General features: G+C 43.1%; 1 protein-coding gene across 4 annotated transcripts in view; it reads right to left on the minus strand.

The window, feature by feature from the left end:
• Positions 1-10,354: 10,354 nt before the first annotated feature.
• The window catches only part of PDZRN3 (PDZ domain containing ring finger 3), a 241,667-nt gene continuing 230,137 nt past the window's right edge, over positions 10,355-21,884 (minus strand). For all 4 annotated transcript variants that reach the window (XM_033210470.1, XM_033210473.1, XM_033210472.1 and 1 more), the window contains 5 exons: positions 19,277-19,375; positions 18,094-18,156; positions 16,199-16,300; positions 13,898-14,014; positions 10,355-12,856 (listed from right to left, as the gene is read on the minus strand). In XM_033210470.1, coding sequence (XP_033066361.1) covers positions 11,291-12,856; positions 13,898-14,014; positions 16,199-16,300; positions 18,094-18,156; positions 19,277-19,375 — 1,947 coding nt within the window. In that variant the 3' untranslated portion in view covers positions 10,355-11,290. The remainder of the gene's footprint in view (positions 12,857-13,897; positions 14,015-16,198; positions 16,301-18,093; positions 18,157-19,276; positions 19,376-21,884) is intronic.

The following is a 21,884-nucleotide window of genomic DNA, read 5'->3' on the forward strand; positions in this document are numbered from 1 at the left end:
CTGGGAACCCCTTTGTCCAAGGTCACTGAGAGTTCATTCTGACAGGAGAACAAGCCAGGTTCTGTAAATGATGCCCGTGTCTGCAGCATGGCCCTGGTTGGTGGCTTTACATAGGTACAACCAAACAAGAAAGGCAGTTGTGCTGGGGAAAAGACAAGTTTTTAACCAGATAGTTGAGCTAAGAGGATACCTACTCTGTTCCTTGGATAGTTAAGACTCCGGGTCCCAGGGTCAGAAATTGGACTCTTGATCTGCAACGGGTGGCTTGTCAGGCAGTCTGCTCCTGAAGAACGTTCTTTCCCCAAGGCTTCACTTTTGTTTCTTTAGTCAGCCTGGAATATTCTTCCCCAGACTCAGTGCGATGATTTCTCCAACTTTTGATCTAAGCTTAAATATTCAGAGAGTTCTCAGATAACCCAATTTAAAGTACCTGCCTTGGTTCCTCCCAATTACTTGTTCATCTTTTTACATATTTTACAAAGTGCCTATTATGTCTAGGAACTGTTCTAAAGACTGACAGGAGGTTCAGTGACGGGGAGGAGGACCAGTTGAAACCCCTGCTTAGTTTGAGTATTTCTCAAGCTGTAGTCTGTATCCATTTGCGTCATCTGGAGGCTTGGGAAAACAGATTGCTAGTCCCCCTCCCCTGAGGGTCTGAATCAGCAGGTCTGGGGCAGGACCTGACGGTTTGCCTTCCCAATAATATCCCAGGTTATGCTGGTGCTCGGGCCCAGGAACCCAGCTTTGAGAACAGTTGGTCTCATGGGTCATGCTCCTCTTGGTCCTATGCTTGTTCCTTCTCATGGTTTGCAATTTTGTCTTTTCTTTCTTTGTTTCCTTGTGTTGCTTTTTCTGCCTCCCTCACCAGAAGACGCAGTCTCTGAAGGGGAGACCATCTCTGCCTTGTTCTCATTGCATCCGGGTGCCCAGCACACAGTAGGTGCTTTATAAATACTTGAAGGGGTGAAGGTGGAAAGGCTGGCAGCAAACGAAACTTCTCCCTGTCTTTCCTTATGTGCTTTTCTTTACTCAGCTGCTTCCATTTCCCATGGGAAATCCTGGCAGTAAGAACAGGTAGAACTTAGGGTTAGCTTCTCATGCCCTCCTCAAAATCTTGTGAGTTCTGTTACTGCAGAGCAATCAATGCTTAATGCCACAAGGGGTAACGTTATGGAGCAGATGAGTAAGTAAATGAGAGAGCGAAGGATTCTAATAGTGGATGTCCACAGCTGTGGAATCAGTAGTGGGAGGGAAGGTTTTGCAGCCAGAGACCCTGTGGCATTTAAACATCCAGGCAATTTTTCAGAGTCCCAGAATTTGGGCAGTAAAATGACTCTTGTTGAGAGCACCCTTCATGCCTCGGTTTTTTTAAGGCTAGAATTAACCCAGAAAACTCTGTGCCATGAAATCTCCCTATGAGGGCAACAAGAGGCAAGTCAATCAGCTGTACTTCCTTTCTCGAGACAGACCCCTGTCCCTACCAGGTATACCACAGCACAAAGTGTCTTTGGAACTCACATCTGGGCATCGGAAGGAATTCTCTTAAAAAAAATTCTTTTGTTATCATTTGGCACCATTTATAATTGATAGTTCCTCAAAGAAGAGATCTCAAAGAAGCCTTAATCCATGCCCTGAACAGTCTTCAGACCTAGGAGACATGGACATAATTCATTTCCTGGGCACCAAAGTTAATAAAAGCACTCTCAATGCAGACCAAAGGACACCAGACTCATTTTGCCTCAGATCCATTCTACCTCAGATCAGAGCAACCTGGCATCTAGGAGGGTGTTTATAAAAACTGTGAACCCCCTCGGGTTGCAAATAAAATGTGGCATATATGTTCATTTCTTGGGTGACTGTCCATAACTTTCAACAGAGCTTGAGGCAATCTATGCTCCCCTAAACCAAAGGGAATTTGGTTTGAGTTAGAAGGCGTGATTTTTAAAAACTATTGTAATTAGGTACATATATATAAAATAAAATTTTATTTATATATAAAATATAATTAACGATTTAAACCATTCTTTAAGTGTACAATTCGGTGGCATGGATTACAATATTGTGCAACTTTCACCACTATTCCCAAAATGTTTCATTTTTGCAAACAGAAACAGAGGATGCAGTTATTAATAATGATAGCAATACAAGAGAGGCAAGTCAGTCAACCATTATTAAACAATAACTGCATCCTCTCCCGCGGTCCCTGCTAACATTTAAACTTCCTGTCTCTATGATATTTCATATAACTGGAATCATATAATATTTGTCCTTTTATGTCTGGGTTATTTCACTTAGTGTAATATTTTAAGGTTCATTCCTTTTTTAAGGCTGAGTAATATTTCATTGTATGTATATACCATTTTGTTTATCCATTTAACTTCTGATTGACACGGGTTGTTTCCACCTTTTTTGGCTATTGTGAATAATGTTGCAAGAAACATTGGTGCACAAATATCTGTTTGAGTCCCTATTTTCAATTCTTTTTGGTATACACCTAGGAGTGGAATTGCTCAATCATAAGGTAATTTTATGTTTAGCCTTTTTAGGAACTTCCAAACTGTAATGTACAAGGGTTCCAATTTTTCCATATCATTGCTCACACTTATTTTCTGGGTTTTTTTTTTTTTTTTTTTTATAGTAGACATCCTGGTGGGTGTGAGGTGATATCTCAGTGTAATTTTGTATTTCCCTAATGATTAGTGATGTTGAACATCTTTTCATGTGCTTATTGGCCATCTGTATATTGTCTTTGGAGAAATGTCTACTGAAGTTGTTTACCCATTTTTTAATTGGGTTGTTTTGTTGAGATGGTCTTCTGATGCAAAATGACTGGAGTTCCGTATGCATTCTGGATACTAGACCCTTATCAGATATCTGATTTTCACATATTGGCTCTTCTGTAGGTTGTTTTTTCATTTTCCTAATAGAGTCCTTTGGGGCATTAAAGTTTTTAATTTTGATAAAGTCTAATTTATCCATTTTTTTCTTTCATTGCTTATGCTTTTGGTGTCTTATCTAAGAATCCATTGTAAAATCTAAGGCTGTGAAGATGAATGATGCCTTTTGGGATAGGAGATCAAGTCAGCATTTATCATGTCTTTGCTTAAGACGGCACATCGGTTCTATAAATCCCTCCCAAGTATATGAAAAATTGTGTGCATTCTTTGTAGGTTTCTCTGGAGTTTTAAAAGAGTCCCTGTGTCAAAAATAAATAACAAGGAAGCATTTTGGTATACTATGAATTAGTGGTTGATTGCTTTGGGGCTCTGACTACTGACATTTCCCAAAGCATGAGTTGAAATGCATGCTCACTGTATGGTAAGATTGTGAATATGCTGATTGGGTTTGGTGGCGGATTCATCATACTTGCAGGACTTTTCATGTAGGCTGAGGTATCACTGAGCTCTTGTGTGTTTTTAAAAACACCATTACGTCAGGCGCGGTGGCTTGCGCCTGTAATCCCAGCACTTTGGGAGGCCGAGGTGGGTGGATCAGGAGGTCAGGAGATCGAGACCATCCTGGCTAACACAGTGAAACCCTGTCTCCACTAAAAACTACAAAAAAATTAGCGGGGCGTGGTGACGGGCGCCTGTAGTCCCAGCTACTCGGGAGGCTGAGGCAGGAGAATGGCGTGAACCCGGGAGGCGGAGCTTGCAGTGAGCCGAGATTGCGCCACTGCACTCCAGCCTGGGCTACGGAGCCAGACTCCGTCTCAAAAACAAAAAAACAAACAAACAAAAAAAACATTAAATATTTGGCTTTGTTTCTAAATGCAAAACTATGTACCAATGTGCATACTCTTTTTTTTTTTTTTTTTTTTTGAGATGACGTTTCCCTCTTGTTGCCCAGCCTGGAGCGCAATGGCGCGATCTCGGCTCACTGCAGCCTCCGCCTCCCGGGTTCAAACAATTCTCCTGCCTCAGCCTCCTGAGTAGCTAGGATTACAGGAGCCCGCCACCACGCCCGGCTAATTTTTGTATTTTTAGTAGAGATGAGGTTTCGCCACGTTGGTCAGGCTGCTCTTGAACTTCTGACCTCAGGTGATCCACCTGCCTTGGCCTCCCAAAGTTCTGGGATTACAAGTGTGAGCCACCACGCCTGGCCCCAGTGTATATACTTCTTTTGGAATTATGCTTGTTGCTGAATGAAAGAATACACTCTAAGCCTGTTTTATAGATTGTACCTGTTGTTCATAAGGGAAACGTCATGATATCTTAGTATTACAGAAGTGTCCCTGGTCAGGAGGAGGAAAAAGCAGGAGAGTTGATGGACTAGAAGTAGAAATATGTCTCATTCCTGTAAAGACTGGCTCAAAAAGAGCCAGAAGTTTAGCAGCCAGTTTAAAAAATTGGTATATATTGGTATTATATATATATATATATTTATAATGGCATATATTGGTTTATATTTGATAAGCCTTCCCAAAAAAGTGCCACTTGAAACATTGGTGACTGGGAATCCAGAGTGCGTGTGCCCATGTTCTTAAGGTAACAAGGTCCATAGATATTTGTGACAAGGCCCAGTTTAAACCGGCAACTTCCAAAGACACAGGTCATACTGAAAGTGGTACTTAGATTCTCATTTTTCGGTCAAAACTCAATCCCCTTTGTCCATAAGACTCTCCTCTGAAACCCAACAGGCCGATTTTGTTTGTTCTGGTAACTGTTAAGCATTTATAAAACCCACATTCTATGTCTTAAGCCCCCTGCTTCTCAGAAAATGGCAAAGTTTAAATTATAATTAGGAATTCATTTAACCCCTGTGTGTTATCTGTGCCTCCAGTTCATGGGCACTGGGAAACTTCTTTATAAAGGTGGCTGTTTAGTGCCTGTGAAACCTTGTGGCTCTGCTTACAATGCTTTGGCGATCATTTATGGAAGGAAGATCTGATTGGGTGGCAGCAGGGGTTGCAGAGTCTTGCTCTTCAATGTGGAATCACCCACATTAATTTACACAGCAAGGTACAATTCAGGACAGGTGTTTCAGGGCGGAGGGTAATCAGAGAAGCTGTGGTCCTCAAACCACTTAAATTGCCTTCTTCATTATGCGTTCAGTGGGACCATCTCATCAGATCAGGTACTTCTCCGGGGTGGTGGTGAGAACTGGTGGTAAAGACTGTAGCTGGTAAGCCAGGGAAAGGAAGCTCTCTTCCTAAGCTCCTGTGTGTTTCCTGGTGGATGATGGAAAATGGAGGCCTGGATTGGGAAATATGTTCTATCTAGTGGTCAAGGTGGTTGACTTTGCAGAAGTGGATTGACAAAGCATGTTAAGTTTTTGTCTGCTGTGGCATGAAAATGGGAAGTAACAGGGTTATAAACAGATTTAGTCCTGAGCAGAAAAAGGCAGGGCACAAAATAGTCACCAAAGGTCTCCAGATACTAGGTATCTGCTGAAATATATGAACCTTTTCCATAGTGCCTGTCATGGAGTTGCTACTGCCAGCCCAGTGATTCAGTGGGGTCACAGAGAGATGGCTTCACTTTTCCCCTCAACCATGCACCAGCTGATTGCTTTCCTAAGCCTTCTTTATTTCCTTATTCACAAAATAAGAACAGTGCCACCCATCAGGTAGGCTACTTATGGTTCAGGGGGTTAGCACACGTAAAAGACTTAGCAGTTTCCGGCACATATTAGGTGCTCAATAAAGGTTGGCTGTAATGAATAGGTATTTATGGTCAAGTAGACAGTGTCGTTCCTTCCTAACTGCCTGTCTTTACACACTCAGTTCTCTCTATTCTTTTTCCATTGTGTTTGAGCTCAAGTCACACCTGCCTTTTTTTGTTTGTTTCAAATAGGCCAAATCTCTCTCGCTTCAGGACCTTTGTACATGCTATTTTCTGTATTTAGCTACCTTTCTAGTTAACTCACATTCATTTATTGACTCTCAGATCAACCATAACTTTTTAAGGGAGATCCTCTCTGAAATCTGTGGCACTGGCTCTCCTATCTGACCCTTACTCTAATCTTGTTGAGTGCGTATTTGTGTGATGTTTGTAAGTATTTGTGTGATGGCTGGATTACTGTTTTCTTTCTCACTGGACCATGAGCTCCAGAGACCTCCCCATGGCCCTAGATTGAGTATGCACATAGTAACTAGTGGATGAAGGAATCCGTGCTGGTTTCTGACATGGCTCCTGGATGCATAAGGTTGTCATAATTCTACAGAGCTGAAACTGCTAAGTCAAACCCACAATGTCTGGGAGACGTGTAGTTCTCCAAAGAGAACTAAAAACACAATTTAATTACTTCCTAGTATATTTTTGAGAGACTCTGATGAGGTTTAGGGAGTTTCCTTTGGCTTTTGAGGATTTTAGCGAGACTTACTAATTGGTGAGCAAGTTTAAATTTGCAATAGCCCCAGTGAAGGAGGGATCATTAATTCCCTGTTTTTCATTTTAAAAAGATGCTGAGTGCACGGAGGTCAGCATTCTGCCATTGAAAGGCAAAACCACATTATAGGCAAACCACATGTCCCTGTGGACTGTGCCCTTTCAGGATTAGTTGCAACTGGAAGCTAAAGAAAATGAACCATTTAAGCAGAAAAACCCCATTTGAATGAAACTCAGAGAACTACACTTTGTTTTATAACTGCTTTAGGGAATTCACATTTAATCAAAATTGAAGACTACAGCATTTGCCAGGAGAATTCTTGTATCTTATCTCAGTTTTAGTGATTTTCTTTTTAATTACTTGATGCTCCACAGAAATCCTAAAATACTTAAAACCGAGAAACAGAAATAAAAGTGGGAGTCTCAATTGCTTGTGGCAGAATTGTTTGCTTCCTTGGTTTTGGGCAATGTTCCTAACAAGTAACCTGTAACCTACCTCTGAAGGCTACAAGTAGATAATTACTTGGTTAATTTTCATATTTCAGTTTATAGTCTTAATTAGTTCTCCAACTAGTATTCCTTAGGCGATATATAATCCCACCTCATCATATTTATGATTTTTGCTATTTGGGATCTGTTTCCATTTAAAAGATGAAAAACTTAGCTTGTGCCCCCACATTCCTAGATATTTATTCATTGTCATGTGTTCTTGCTGAGAGAGTTAGAATATTCTGCAATTTAGAACTCAAAGGGAACTGAGTGAAATGCTTGCTACTTTGAAGTAATTTCTTTGTGATTATGATTATGTTACAAATATTAACCTAAACTGAACATACTTTGAATTGCTTCTTAGGAGGAGATGGACGCACACGTAAAGGGTTTGGTATTAGGTAGATGCCAGTTCAAATCACATCTTTACACTTGTCTGGGCAAAGTTTTTAATCTGAGTCTTAACTATTGATGAAGCATCTGCTTCATGGGACTGCCCCAAGGATTTAGCGAGATGATGAGGGCAAGTGTTTAGCATGTACTTGCCGATATTTTCTGTATCTGTGCTGCCCAATAGAAGTATAACGCAAGCCACATATGTAATTAAAAATCTTCTAGCATTTAAACAGTTAAAACAGGTTAAATTAGTGATAACTATGCATTTTATTCAATCCAACATATGCAACATATGATTTCTACATAAAAATTATCCAAATATTTTTCATTTTTAAATACAAAGTCATTGAAATCCATTTTCTCAGAACATTTCAATTTGGACTAACCACATTTTAACTACTTAATGGCCAGATGTGGCTAGTGGCTACGGGTATTAGGCAGTGCAGCACAGATGGTCAATACATTCTCATTTCCTTCCCTTTGTATTTTAGAATTAGTTTAAACCTGAGTCATCCAACCAGTGGGGTGGCTGCTATGGAGAATCAGAAATCTGTATTCATCGTTCCTCAATTTATGTAGGTGTCAGAAAAACTGCACTATGACTGGAAGAGTATAGGTACTAGTTATAGGTACTAGTGATTTGCTAAATTTTAATTGTGTTAAATAGTATAGTTCTAATAGGAAGAAAAGTAGTCCTTGATATGAAAAGTAGGCATTCAAATCAAATAGTGTGCATAAGATGCAGCTAAAATAAAAGTCTGAGAAATAAAAAACCTATAAAGCTATCAAATTCGGTTATTCTAAACTTGGGGTTCCTGCATGCTTAGACGGGATCTGTGAATGGATTTTGGGGGTATGTGAAGTCTTCAATTATATGCACTTTTTAATTTTCTGCAAATAGAATCTATAGCTTCCATCAGATCCTTCAATGAGCCCAAGAAGTAAAGTACATGCAGCCAGGGTGGTAGAAAGGCCTGTTAGTTATAGTGGATGTTCTGTTTACACAGAAGCTGGGGCTTTACATCAGTGAGAACGGAAGCTAGAAATTGTCTTATCACTATTACCCAGGAAAATTTTCATCCCGACCGCCAGCTAAGAAATGCACTGTGAGGCACTTGGAGCTCATACTTGTTGAAGAAATGGCAGATTCATGATTCCTCTTATGTTCACTCTGGGGCATCCACTGGTGAAATGCATTTGTTTTTTGGTTGAGGGCACAGGATTTAATGCATCTAAGTTAACCGTGCACATGAGGGTGATTCTCCAGAGTATGGGGTGCTAAGAATTGTGGAACCAGGTGTTGGATTTTGAGTTCAAATCCCAGTTTGGTTATGAATGAGCTGCACTGCATTTCTGTGCCTCCCTGAGTGCCCTGTTCATTGATAAAGTGATGATTTGTAAGATCTCTTCCAATTTCTTTTAGAAGTTAATTGGTTAAATTAGATTTGGGAAGCCTCATATTACACAGAATGTTATGACTAAGTATATCTAGATGATAAAGTGATTTAAAAATAAGTTGAAATCAAAGGATTTAGATTTGGATTTGAATGCATCCTATTATTTTCCTCTACTTTTTCATAAGTGCAGGAGCTGAGCCCTAAATCCAGACACATGGGGAGCCCTGGTTAGAAACCCCTGTGCTTGGCTGGGCATGGTGGCTCACACCTGTAATCCCAGCACTTTGGGAGGCCGAGACGGGCGGATCACAAGGTCAGGAGATCGAGCCCATCCTGGCTAACATGGTGAAATCTGTCTCTACTAAAAATACAAAAAATTAGCCCGGCGTGGTGGTGGGCACCTGTAGTCCCAGCTACTCAGGAGGCTGAGGCAGGAGAATGGCGTGAACCCGGGAGGTGGAGCTTGCAGTGAGCCTAGATCGTGCCATTGCACTCCAGCCTGGGCGACGAGCGAGACTCGGTCTCAAAAACAAAAACAAAAAAAACAAACAAACTGTGCTTGACTGTTTAGGCTAAAGCTGTTCCTGTGGCCATGTAGCCCCCTCTGGCCTTCAATGAGAACACACAAGGGGAGGAAAGGTATTTCCCCATGTAAACTCATATGCTGATATATGCTTTGCAGTAATTTATAATTCATCTGACTGATGATTGTTCGCTGTGAAACATTAACTAGGAAGACAGGGTATGAGGTGACAGGACTGGGAAAGGGGAGCTCCTCCTGGGAGGAGGTAAGGATCAGATTTTGTGGAAAGTTAAAACAGAGAATATCGGGAAACCGAGGCCCTAATAGTATACTTTTTGCAAAAATTTCACCTTGGAGGGCTGATTAGAGTAATGTAGCAGATGTAATTATCATAACAATGCCTGGTTCTGGAAGAGGTAATGAACAGACATCTTAATAATGAGGAATAAGTATTTCAGTGTTTTATTTTCATTAAGTTGTTTTATTACAAGAGTGACTACTAATTAGTCTCAAGATTCTGGCCCCAAAGGAGGGACTGTGGTTGGAGCAGGGTCTGTGAGAGGAATATATGTCTGAAATGCCTAAAACACCTGGTCATTTCAATCCAAATTCCATTTGGATCAGACAGTAAACCAGATGTATGGCATCATGGCAAATAAAAATGACACCATCCTAATCCTATCTTTATCTTACTTTTTTTTCAGTAAGTATTACAGCTGAAATTGGTGTAAACATTACAATCAATCAGGAAACAATTTGTAGCAAATTCATTATTTAGGATCCTGGTGGTTGCAGTAGTCAGAAAGATACCAGATTTGAAGCCCACCCAGTTTGGTGACCCCTGTTTTTCTGTGAAAATATTGCCTGATGTGCAGATGCATCTTAGAAATGGAAAGCTGGACCTAGCCACCCGGAGTTGTTAGTTATTACTGACAGGCAGTAATGGTTGCAGTAAACGAAAGAGATTTCACTGTAAACATGGCCCTGATTGATAAACTTGCTCATAGCTATTCTTGTTTATAGGATATTGGGCCAGGCTGAAACTTTCTGTGAGACAGGCAGTCAGAATCAGGGTTGTATGGTAAATTTGACCCTGTGTTCTTCACAGCTAGACCTTGGCTTTATATCCATGAGGCTGAATGCGAAGGCATCAGATGGTCTAAAATACTTAAATCCTTCCAAAGTAGCAGGTAATACGACCAAGGGAAAAAAAGCAAACAAACACTGCAAAAGGCTTTTATTTTATAGGCACCACTGCAAAATGAGGAATCACATCAAAACATATCAAATAGAAAATAATAATTTATTTTAACTTCATTTTACTTAATGTTTGTAACTAATAATGATTTTGTGAACTTGCTTGTATAAGTCTACCTTCAAATCTACAAAGCAAAAGTTTACTACAATGAGCACTTAAAATTCCACAAACCATCTCCATCCACAACTTTCCTGTACATGCAAATTCTTCCAATGGGCTGCAATATTTGCAAACATGCTTTAAACTTCCATAAAGCTGCATGATATTTTGCTTTCTGCTAAAACCTTTACACTATCTTGGGAACCTTAACCAGGAAAATGTTTAAATGTATATCCCAACTCTAAATGCTGCCGGTTTGGTTATGTGTATTAAATCGTTAACCACCAGGTTGGGTGGTTTTGAGTTGAAACCTTCACCTAAATAGTATCTTAACGGTCACGCATATGAAACACATTCAGTAACGTAACATTATAAAATAGGGTTCCATTAAAAATACATACTGGCAGTTGTATTTGTGTTTTTAGGCAGGAAAAAAAGCATGTTTAAGTTTTTAATATGAATATAGTTTAAACAAATTATTCTGTGAAAGTATGCTTAATAAAAGATCTTTCTGAAATTTAAACACTTTATGTAAAAGGGTACAGGTAGAAAAGTACAATTGCTATTTGAAAAAAGCTCTGTTTGTTAATATTGCCTTCCAAGATAGTAAGGGTGTTTTTCTCTCTCCCCCCTTAAAATAGACCTATGACACCCAGAGTTGTAGGGTCTGCAAATTTGGACTATAAACATGAAGACTGTATTTATCTTATATATACAAAAACTTGCCGCATTGAACGAGGCAGGAATTTCTACCCTAGTGGTAGTGGTCTCTTTTATGTACATAATGCAGAAGTGAAAATTATACAGTAGTCACCGATAGGAAGGAATTGTATACTCTAGTGCCGTCCGGGGATTTTGTGCCGTGGGTTAAGAGTTCCTGGATCGTCATCCAGTTATCGAAGATTTTTTTATTCCTCTTCTTCATCATCTTTTTGTGGCTTAGTTCGAGGATGTTCATCTCCTTCCTGTCATCGGCTGCTTGCTGCTCCTTGAGACAATCCAACCTGCTCTGCATCATGAACTCGCGCCGCCGCCGCTGCTCCTTGGCCTTCACCAAGTGCTGCTTCCTCTCCTCCTTGCTCCAGTAGCGCCCCATCTTCATCTCACTCACCGCGTCGTCGTCGGTGGTCATGCCGCTGCGCTCTTCCCGGATCTTCAGGGCGCGCTCCCGCAGCAGGCGGTCCCGCACGGGCCTCTTGGTGATGTAGCGCGTCCCGTCGCTGCGAATCTTCACCTTCCACTCCATGCGCGGCTCCGACGGGGTGGGGGAGCTCAGGTCCTTGCACATACTCACCAGGCTCATCTGGCTCTGCGCGTACTCCACGGCCGACTTCTGCTGGATCAGCTGCATGTAGCTCTGGTAGTGCTGGGCGTGCGCCGGGATGTGCGCGTGCTTGTATGGGGAGTGGTGGTAGGAGGGCAGGTAGGCGCTGCCCAGCTTCTGGCTGGGCGTGGGGCTCCGGCTCCCGTCGCTGGCTCTCCGCTCTTTGCTTTCCAGGGGCTGGCTGGGGTCCAGCTCTTTCAGGGACGGGCTATAGGTAGTGGTGCCCACTTCGGGATCTTCCGTGATGGAGAGCAGATTCTTTGGGGCTGGCCCATAGGCTTCCGTGGTCGCCACAGCCCCTTCGCTGCTCGGGCAGCGGATGCCCTCCGCTGCTCTCCTCAAGGAGTTGTCGGGGGAGATCTCCAGGGTGAGCGGGGTACTGCGGCAGCTCTCGCCCGTATTGTAGGCGCTCGAGCTGTCCTTGTCGGATTTCTCCGGGAGCTCGGTGATGTCCGAGAGCTCGTGCCTGCGCACGTCAATGCTGGTGTTGTAGTTGCGGAAGCCGCTGTTATGTAGCATCCAAGACTCGCGGTACTGCTCCTTGAGCTGCTGCATCTTGTGGGCGCGCACGATGCTTAGGCACTCCAGCTCGATGCTGCGCAGCTCCTCGTTCAGCAGCTCCAGCTCCTTGTCCACGCTCTCGGGATCGCTCTTGCCGGCGTCCAAGGGGCCACTAGGATAGTACAAGCCATAAGGAGTGGCGCTCTTCACCTGGCACTTGAGCTCCAGGAGCTCGCGGAAGCGCTCGCACTCGTCCACCGGGATCCCCAGGTAGTCGGCGTCCGTGCAGTCGGCCGAGATGAAGGACTCGTTGCTGAAGGGTAGGTCGCCGCTGCCCAAGGTGTCCTGGCTGCAGGTGAGCTTCCTCTGCCCCGCCAGCGGGTTGGAGGATGCGGTGGCATCGTCGCCGTTGTTCTCTTGCTCCGAGCTCTCGTCATTGCGGGTGCTCTCGTCAGTCCGCCCCACACCGCTGTCCTTCTCGTGCTGGTTGGACAAGATGGTGGCTGTATCTGTGGTCCCACCGTCTTCCTCGTGCTTCTTCTGCATAAAAACAAGAACAAAGGGTCACAGTGAGGGAGGCCTACGCAGCAGGTACTCAGGTTTGACCTTTCCTTGCAGTGTTTCTGGATAGGGCAGGCTGTACATTTCTAAGGCCGAGGGGCAGCATCTGACAGTAGGACCAGGTCAAGAGTGTGGGCCTTAGCCACCCTTACCCGTATCTACCTGGGCAAGTCACTTATTCTTGTTCTTGTCCTCAGTTTTGTAAAATGAGGATAATAATAGTCACTTTATCTCAATGAATGATTCTGTTAAATCAGTCAGTACACAGGTAGGATGTATAAAGGTCCTTGTTTAGCTCATACAGGACTCAGTAAGTGGCTCATTAAGACCCTGACAATGGTAGTAGCATAGTAGGGAGCTGGAGAGCTCCAAGTAGCTCAGGTTAAACAGAGGGGATTGCTTTACTTTGGAAAACACGGCTTTTTCCAATCTATGGTAATACCGACGCATATGTTTGCCAAACAAATTATCATAAGGTCAGCTTTGCTTTGGCAATGGTGCTTAGATTTTTTTTTTTTTTTTTTTTGAGACGGAGTCTTGCTCTGTCGCCGGGGCTGGAGTGCAGTGGCCGGATCTCAGCTCACTGCAAGCTCCGCCTCCCGGGTTCACGCCATTCTCCTGCCTCAGCCTCCCGAGTAGCTGGGACTACAGGCGCCCGCCACCTCGCCCGGCTAGTTTTTTGTATTTTTTAGTAGAGACGGGGTTTCACCGTGTTCGCCAGGATGGTCTCGATCTCCTGACCTCGTGATCCGCCCGCCTCGGCCTCCCAAAGTGCTGGGATTACAGGCTTGAGCCACCGCGCCCGGCGGTGCTTAGATTTAAAAGCTTAGCTAGGGACAGTACCAGCTTGCATTTCACTGGTCTGGTGCTCAAATAGAAAAGCACTTGAGGCTGTTTCCTTGCTGTCTTCCAGGTGGATAAGCTTCTGATGGTCTTTAGTGCCATAAAGGGGGATGGAGGAAGCAGACTTTCCTACAGCTCAGCAGGGCAGGGTGTCAGGGACTGGTGCCTGGGCGTTACCTGCTGAAGCACACTAGCTGTGAATTGCATGGCCTGGTGGTGCTGCTCCTCCAGCATGTCCATGTGCAGGTCATCCAGAAAGTCGTTCCTGTCATCGTCCATCCAGCCCTCATCCAGCTGCAGGCAAGAGCAGCCAACACATGCCTTAGAAGTTTCCTTTCACGTTCATTGATGTTTTTTAAAAAATGACATTACCTTGGGGAAAAATATTTCCAGGGCTTCCTCCAAGAGTCATCAAAATGCAGTCTGCCCAGTGATTCGCCGTTAAGTCAGGAAACTATCCCACCCTCACATTAAAGAGACCTCCAACCCTACACTACAAACTGGGGAAGTCTTTAATATCCATGATTTTTTTTTTCAGGGTGAAACTCTTTTATCCATCTCAGCTACTTTCAGTGCAGTAAGACACCTGTGTAGGACAGTCAGATTTAGCTGTTCCCCCTGCTTGCTGGACCAGACACAAGTTTAACAGGTCCCATAGAAAAATGATTTTTAGTGTGAAAAGAGTTCCTTCTGATACAGTAACTAGCTGTTTGGCTTGGGCAAGGATATCACGTTTTTTGTTTTTTCTTTTTTTTGAGACAGAATCTCGCTCTGTCTCCCAGGCTAGAGTGTAGTGGCATGATCTTGGCTCACTGCAACCTCTACCTCCCGAGTAGCTGGGATTTGGGATTATAGGCATGCACCCCTACGCCCAGCTGATTTTGATATTTTTAGTAGAGATGGGGTTTTACCATGTTGGCCAGGTGGGCCTCATCCTGACCTCAAGTGATCCTCCTGCCTCGGCCTCCCAAAGTGCTGGGATTACAGGCATGAGCCACTGAGCCTGACTGGATATCACTTTTAAAAGGCCTTTATCTGCCTTGCCCTAAAAAGAGTGAACTCTTCAGAAGTTGGCACTCTATAGCTCATGGGCTGAATCCAGCCTATTTTTGTAAATAAAAAAAAAATTAATGAGAACACAACTATGCCCATTTGCTGACATAAATGTCTATGTCTGCTTTTGCACTAGACTGACAGAGTCTAGCAGAGATGGTATGGCCACCTGAGTCAAACATTTACTATCTGGACCTTTAAGAAAAAGTTTGTGACTGTGGGTGAGATGACAGCTGAAGTTCCCTTTGAGCTCATGAGGCTTCCATCTGTGGAGAATCAGATGCCCTGTATGCCGCTGTCTCTAGGCTACTTTTTCAACTGGGTTTCATACTGATATGGTTTGGCTGTCCCCACCCAAATCTCACCTTGAATTGTAACTCCCATAATTCCCACATGTTGTATGAGAGACCTCGTGGGAGATAATTGAATCATGGGTGCAGTTTTCCCCACACTGTTCTCATGGTAGTGAGTAAGTCTCATGAAATCTAATAGTTTTATAAGGGGAAACCCTGTTTGCTTGGTTCTCATCTCTCTTCCCTGCTGCCATGTAAGACGTGCCTTTTGCCTTCCGCCATGATTGTGAGGCCTCCCCAGTCATGTGGAACTGTGAGTTCATGAAACCTCTTTTTCTTTATAAATTACCCAGTCTTGAGTATGTCTTTATCAGCAGCATGAAAACGGAGTAATACACATACCTAAAGAGATCTACTACTGGACTGCCCTAGATGTGTTGCTGGAGCCATTCTAAGTGGATCAAGAGTGCCACCTGGGAGAGTTCATGATTCCTTCTGCGGAAGGAGTTGTTATAACACAGTGGTTTCTGAATCAGATTACTTGGGCCTGAACCCCTCCGTGCTTTATCACCCTCCTTCTGGGGCTTTTCTGGGTAACTTTTGAACCCCTGAAAACTTCCATCTCTTGGGAAGGCTCTCCTGAGTGTAAAGTGATCCACGGAGAGTCTAGCACTTATTTGGTGGTCATATCAGTTTTAACTATTATTTATCATTCAATATTTCTTTTATTTTGAAAGAGCAATTTTTAATTTCCCATACTCTGCTATTGTAAATGGAACCTGCACAGATCAAGGCTGGACCACGTGTTAGGCCTTCGGAAGTCAAACGTCTTGATGTTCATGACTCCAGTTGCGTTTCCCATTCCATTCTGTTTCCTTTTCCTTCCCTATGATCCCTGCATTAACCAACCTGGTGGGCCTGCAGTATAGATGTCAGGGTGGGTATCTAACCAACCTTACATGGCTAAATCATAAAGTGGATTCTAAGTCACAGCAAGTTGGATTACATTTCTAGGGTACAAAGCACCTTCAAGTTCACAGCCAATGCGCAGGTGCTCTTTTCCAAGCCTGGGGACCTGCGCTTTTGATTTTAGAAATACAGACCCAGTTTCATCTGTAGGAAGCCGATTTACCTGGAGTTCAGGCCTTGCAATCAGCAATGAAAAGTTTTTATTTTCTTCACTGGTTAGAAGAGCCACAGCCTCCTCTCGGTTCTGCACCTCTATCCCATTGATCTTTAAAAAAAAAAGAAAAGGGTGGTGGGGAGTGGGGAGACAACTAGTATGATTAGATGGTGCAAAATCATTCTGTTTTATTTCAGACCTGCATTTGTCACCCACTCACAGCTGGAACATAAAACTTCCCTGTAGCCGGAAAAGAATACTGATTTTAGGAAGGAAAAGTCTTGCTCAGAACAATGCAGTTTCTCTGGTCTACAAAGGAGCCTCCATGAGTGTAGTTCATGAGGTGACTGTGATGTGTGGAGTGTGACCAGAAGGGGCTGGACCTCTAGAAGACAGCACTGAGAAAAATCATAATGCTGTGTGGAGGGAACATGTAAGTAATTAGACATAATATTCAGGCAGGAGTATATGTAGACATTATTGGATAATATAGAAGAAAAAGCAGCAGTGGGTCTGATGTGAACATTATGGAAACTGAGGGTAAGAAAAGGGAATAGAATTATACATGGTGTTTTGTGTCCCCAGTTTGACATTTAAACTTCTTTGGGCCAGGCAGAGGGTCAAGTGGGCATGACACTCTCACTATCACACTTGATTAACCCTCTTGCAGGATTTTTGGTTGCATGTCCTGGTGACTTTGACCCCTGTTGGTCTGGAGGTCTTAATCCTGGTGGAACACCACCCTCCAGGGAACACAGCAATGGTTCCACTGAATTGGAAGTGGAGCCCTCCACATGCCTCCTTACACCAGTGAGCCAACAGGCAGCAAAAGGGGTGACTCTATTGGTTGAAGTGATTGCCCTCAATTACCAAGGGAAAATGGGCTTGCTTTGATACAGTGGAGGCGGGGAGGACTGTGTCTGAAACCCAGGGGATTCCTTGGAGTACCTCTGAGTGCTTCCGTTCTTAGTAAAGGTTAATGGAAAACTCCAGCAACCAAAAAAAAAAACAAAAACACAAACAAAAAAAAACAGGCAGTATGCTGAGGACCCTGACCCTTCAGGTGTGAAGCCTTCAGGTGTGAAGGTTTGGGTCACTTCCCTAGGGTAAGCGATCCTGAGCAGCACAGGTTCTGGCTGAAGGCTAGAGAAACCCAGAGTAGGCAGTGGGAGAAGAAAATCAAAATAACTTGTGGTGAGGTATGCAATGAGAAAAACACAGTGGATTAGGAATGAGAGGATATGGATGAGAAGAGAGAAAACTAAGCCTTGTGGACACAATGAAGCCAAGAATCTCAATTCTGTGAGATTAAAGAAGGTTGTAGCCTAAAAGAGACATGAATGGTCTCATTTGGACTAGAAGGAGCAACAGGGCTCGAGGTCAAGTAATGACCCTCAGAAGCAATTCTAGGATGGTTAGATGTTGAGTCAGAAAATTTATAAGACTTTTCAATCGATTCTGCTAAATTTGCCAAAAATGTTCCCATTTTATGGACGAGACTCTGAAATGCTTGGTCCAAAGTTAATCTTTCAGAGAACTCTAAAACGAGAATTATGTTAGTTCACAAGTTGTAAACTGTTGGCCTGACTTTGGCTCACTGATGTTTGTTTTGATCCAAATAGAATGAAAGAAAATGAGGAGAACTGGCTCAAGTTTTGCAAGGCCCTCTTTGGACAGAACATGCCCCATCTAGTTTGTCTCAGTCCTCACCACTCCCTGTTGCGTCTTATGACTCAGAGTTAGCCTCACAATTAGTTTAACCTGTCTGGCCTCACTACACATCTGTGTTTGTGATCCCTGTTCTTTAACCTCTTCTGCAATTTCAACCCTAGACCTATCATTAGAACCAGTTTGCTCTTTAGTCATAGGCCCCTTATGAGGCCATTGTTTGGAAGTGGACTTACCTGGATAATGCGGTCTCCTTCTCGGATGCGCCCATCCTTGGCTGCAATGCTGTTAGGGTCAATCTGAAACACACATGGACCATCTCAGCACAAACGCAGATATGCATGAAAATAAGCAACAGCACGTTCAAAGCCATCTCTAACACACAGTCATGCTCATCCCTGTGTTTCTGTTTTGCACAGAAATAAACAAGACTTAGTGTCGTGCAAGGAGAGGCAAACATGAGCTGATCTGCTTCTAAGCCCTTTCTAGGGCTGGTTCTTGGATCCCTGCATAGCAACTCTATTACACAGCAGTGTGTGCAGGCTCTGCTGATCTGAGGAGGCACAGCTGACTTTTGTTGCATGCACGGTAATTAAAATAAAATCAATGATGTAGAACAGGTTAAAGGATACCCTTCATTATGCTGACCAGCAACCATACCTTATTTTATGCCAAATACTTATATTAAAATTTGGAAAATAACTTGAAATTTGAAATATCATTGGGACAAGGAGGACTGATAAGGGGAGGGATGCCCCCAAACGCAGAAAGACTGGGTTAACTTAAGCTTGGTGGATGACATACAACCAAAGAGACAATTTCAGAGTCTAGTAGTTCGTTCTGTAGCGACAGATTTTATTTCGTGACAAAATTGGGTTTCTGTGATGGCAAGGATGCGTGTGCACTGTAAAGTTTCCATACTGAAACCAGCTGCTTTGTATATCTTCTCAAGGAACATCAAAACAGCATGCATCTATGTAGTCTGATAAGTACATACAAAAGTTACATTTAACTTATATGAACTCAACTGTATATACTCCACCAAGAGGAAAAAAAAAGAGTGAGAGAGAGAGGCTTTAAAAAGTGTGATTCCACCCACAATTCCACTCAATGAACATGAGTTGGGAAATGTGAATCTGCTGTTCCCTCGGGGCTAAACACACAAAACCATGTAAACGGCTCCATTTTATGGCTGATTTGCAGGCTTCTCAAGGGTAATTTTGCCTTAAGTACTTACATTAGAACTTAACCTCCATGGAAAGATGCAGTGCCATGGAGTGTGATGAGGGGGACAGAATAATTTGTGTCTTTCCAAAGAGTTCTTGATGAGGTGTGGGTCAGGGTTGGTGAACATATAAAAGAAAAGAAACCCTTTTGGTCTTGATATGATAGTTACAAAAACAAAATCAGCCTTTGTACCTCACTGATATAAATCCCAATGTCATCCTCATCGTCCGTCCGGTAGCACACAGTGAGGCCCAGCTTGTCCTGGCTGTTCATTCTGTAGAGGTCCACTTCCTAGACAAAGAAAGGCATTCCCAGTGAGACTGTGGCAGGCAATGCGAGTTGAGGGGATGTCAAATGCTTTAAAAATATTATCTTTAAATGATGAACTGGATTTCTTTGCATTCAATTGTGTAGGGCCGGTTAACTTACTAAAAAAAAAAAAAGTGATTATGGACACAGGATCAATGCCTAGGGCATTTCTGACCTTTCACTCAATATAAAGTCATTTTGAAAATAGTTATTTCATTGATCCCCCGAAGAAAAATTACCCATATTTCACTCAGAGTCAAGACTTCTGGGGCAGGGCTTTTTAAAAGCACTTTTTCAATGTCTGCCACAAACAAGAATATTTCCATACCCCAAACCAACCAGCCATTTCAGTACAAATGTTTCTTCTTCCTTGAGCCTTCTCTCAAGTGCTGTCATTTTCTTAGACTCTGTTCTCTTTTTTCCTTCTGTTCCAAGTAACTCCTGAAATCCCATCTTCCCAGCTTCTCCCAACTCCCTGTAATCCCAGCTACTCAGGAGGCTGAGGCAGGAGAATCGCTTGAACCCAGGAGGCGGAGGTTGCAGTGAGCCAAGATTGCGCTATTGCACAATGTAGAGAGTTGCTGATGGGCTCTTCTTCATTCAGGTCTGACAATAATAGACCTCCCATAGCTTCTTCCTCTAACATCCACCCCAATTATACTCACCTCTGCTTCCCACTTCCAAAATGACCCTTGCTCTTGACTTACATGTACTGACAGAATCCCATCCTTGTCCTGGTTACTGTTTCTAATTTAGAGATCCACACAGGGGTGAAGAAAGCAGGTTCTGAGATCAGCTGCCTAAGTTGGATTCTGAGCTCTGTCACTTGCAGCTATTCTCTTTGGGCCCATTATTGAATAATTTCTGTGCTGCACAATTTCTGTGCCTCAGTAAAACTCGATCATAACACTGACCTTATAGGATTGTTGAAATAATTTAAGCACTTAACACACAGTACATGGCATGTAGTAAACATGCAATAAACATTTGCTGTTATTTCCAATGTGTTTGGTTAGATTATTTCACATTGCGTTCCCTTAATATTCACAGTCATAGAACTTGCAAACAGATTACACATAAATTGATCCAAGAAAGGAGGGTAACGTGATAGTGTGCAATTAATGTTCTCCACAACAGCTGTGATATTTACAGTTGAGAAATTAGTTTCAGCCGCTATTACTGCAAATTAAATAAGATAAAAGCAAAGCGAGCCCAAACGCGGGACACATGCTATTGTATTTGCCAATTAGTCTGTGCTTCAGAATGAAGTCAGAACTTTGGAAATTGTCGGAGCCTTAGGGGGGCCATCCTGGGGCTCTCGGTGTAATCAGGCTAAGTCACTCCCCTGCCCACTTTGCCAATGACTTGTGCAAGTTTTTGTAGCTCTAAGCTGCAGGCCTATTTGAAGGGCCACGTGATAAGTTCTCTGGCAGATCCTTTGGTCTAATTTTTAGTGTTATCTAATCACCAAGCAGGAGAATGGAGGGGCTCAGAGATGGGGTCTTCGTGCCACTGTATCTGGGGACTATTTCCAAGTGGTCTCTCTCAAGGGTCTTCTTAGAGGGGAAGGAGAATGTAGCTGTCTATGTGGAGAAGCTCAAAGCAGTTATATGGCAGATACTTCTTGAACTCTCCCCGATGAAAGGCAGGGTGCCAGGCACCATGGACACTTCCCAGGTGGAGGAACAGCAGGTGTAAAAGGCCCTGGGCCAGCATGGCCAGAGCCCCGTGTACAAAAAGGAGAGAAGTGGGCTGAGGGTGGCCAGGTGGCAGAGCTAGACCAGGCATGGCCCATAGGCCAGCATGAGCAGCTAAGCTTTTATTTCAACATCATGGGAACCCATCAAAAGGTTTCAAGTGAGGACTGCCATGATCTTAATGACTTTCAGCAGTCTCTCTTGCTGATCTATGGGGTATAATGTGGTGGGGAAGAGTTGTAACTATGACGATAGATGTTCAGATCCCAACTCTCCCTCTTTCTAGCAGCTTGATCATGAGCGTGTTACTATATCTAAGGTCTGTGTCTTCACTAGTACCTGTCATCCGGCCTCCCAGAGTCACCAACGTGAGACACACAGAGCTCTTAGCACATTGACTGCCCCGCAGAAAGTCCATGGTCACCGGTAGTATAATAATTACATGCAGGTATGGTTACTTGCCTGAAGTCACAAGAAGTTGTTTGTGGCAGAGTGGGTATATTTCAGTGCCCCTCTTAATAAGATTATTTTCTGAACACTGATATGTTAATTCAGCAGCTTCCTAATTATAGCTCTAGCAATATGGTAAATTCTCATTAAATGAAACCCCATTAATTTCTGATAATTGAATTAGGTGGAAATTTCTTCATTTTTGAGATATATACTAAGTGGGCTTAAGGGTCATATTTAACAACGAGAGCAAGCCTAAATACTTGGGTTTCTAAATACTTCAGAATAACCAATTTGCATACCACAAATATACTAGGCATACATCATCCTCTTATGTTTCAAAC

Source organism: Trachypithecus francoisi, unplaced genomic scaffold, assembly GCF_009764315.1.
Source record: "Trachypithecus francoisi isolate TF-2019V2 unplaced genomic scaffold, Tfra_2.0 Lachesis_group0, whole genome shotgun sequence".
Taxonomy (NCBI): Eukaryota; Metazoa; Chordata; class Mammalia; order Primates; family Cercopithecidae; genus Trachypithecus; species Trachypithecus francoisi.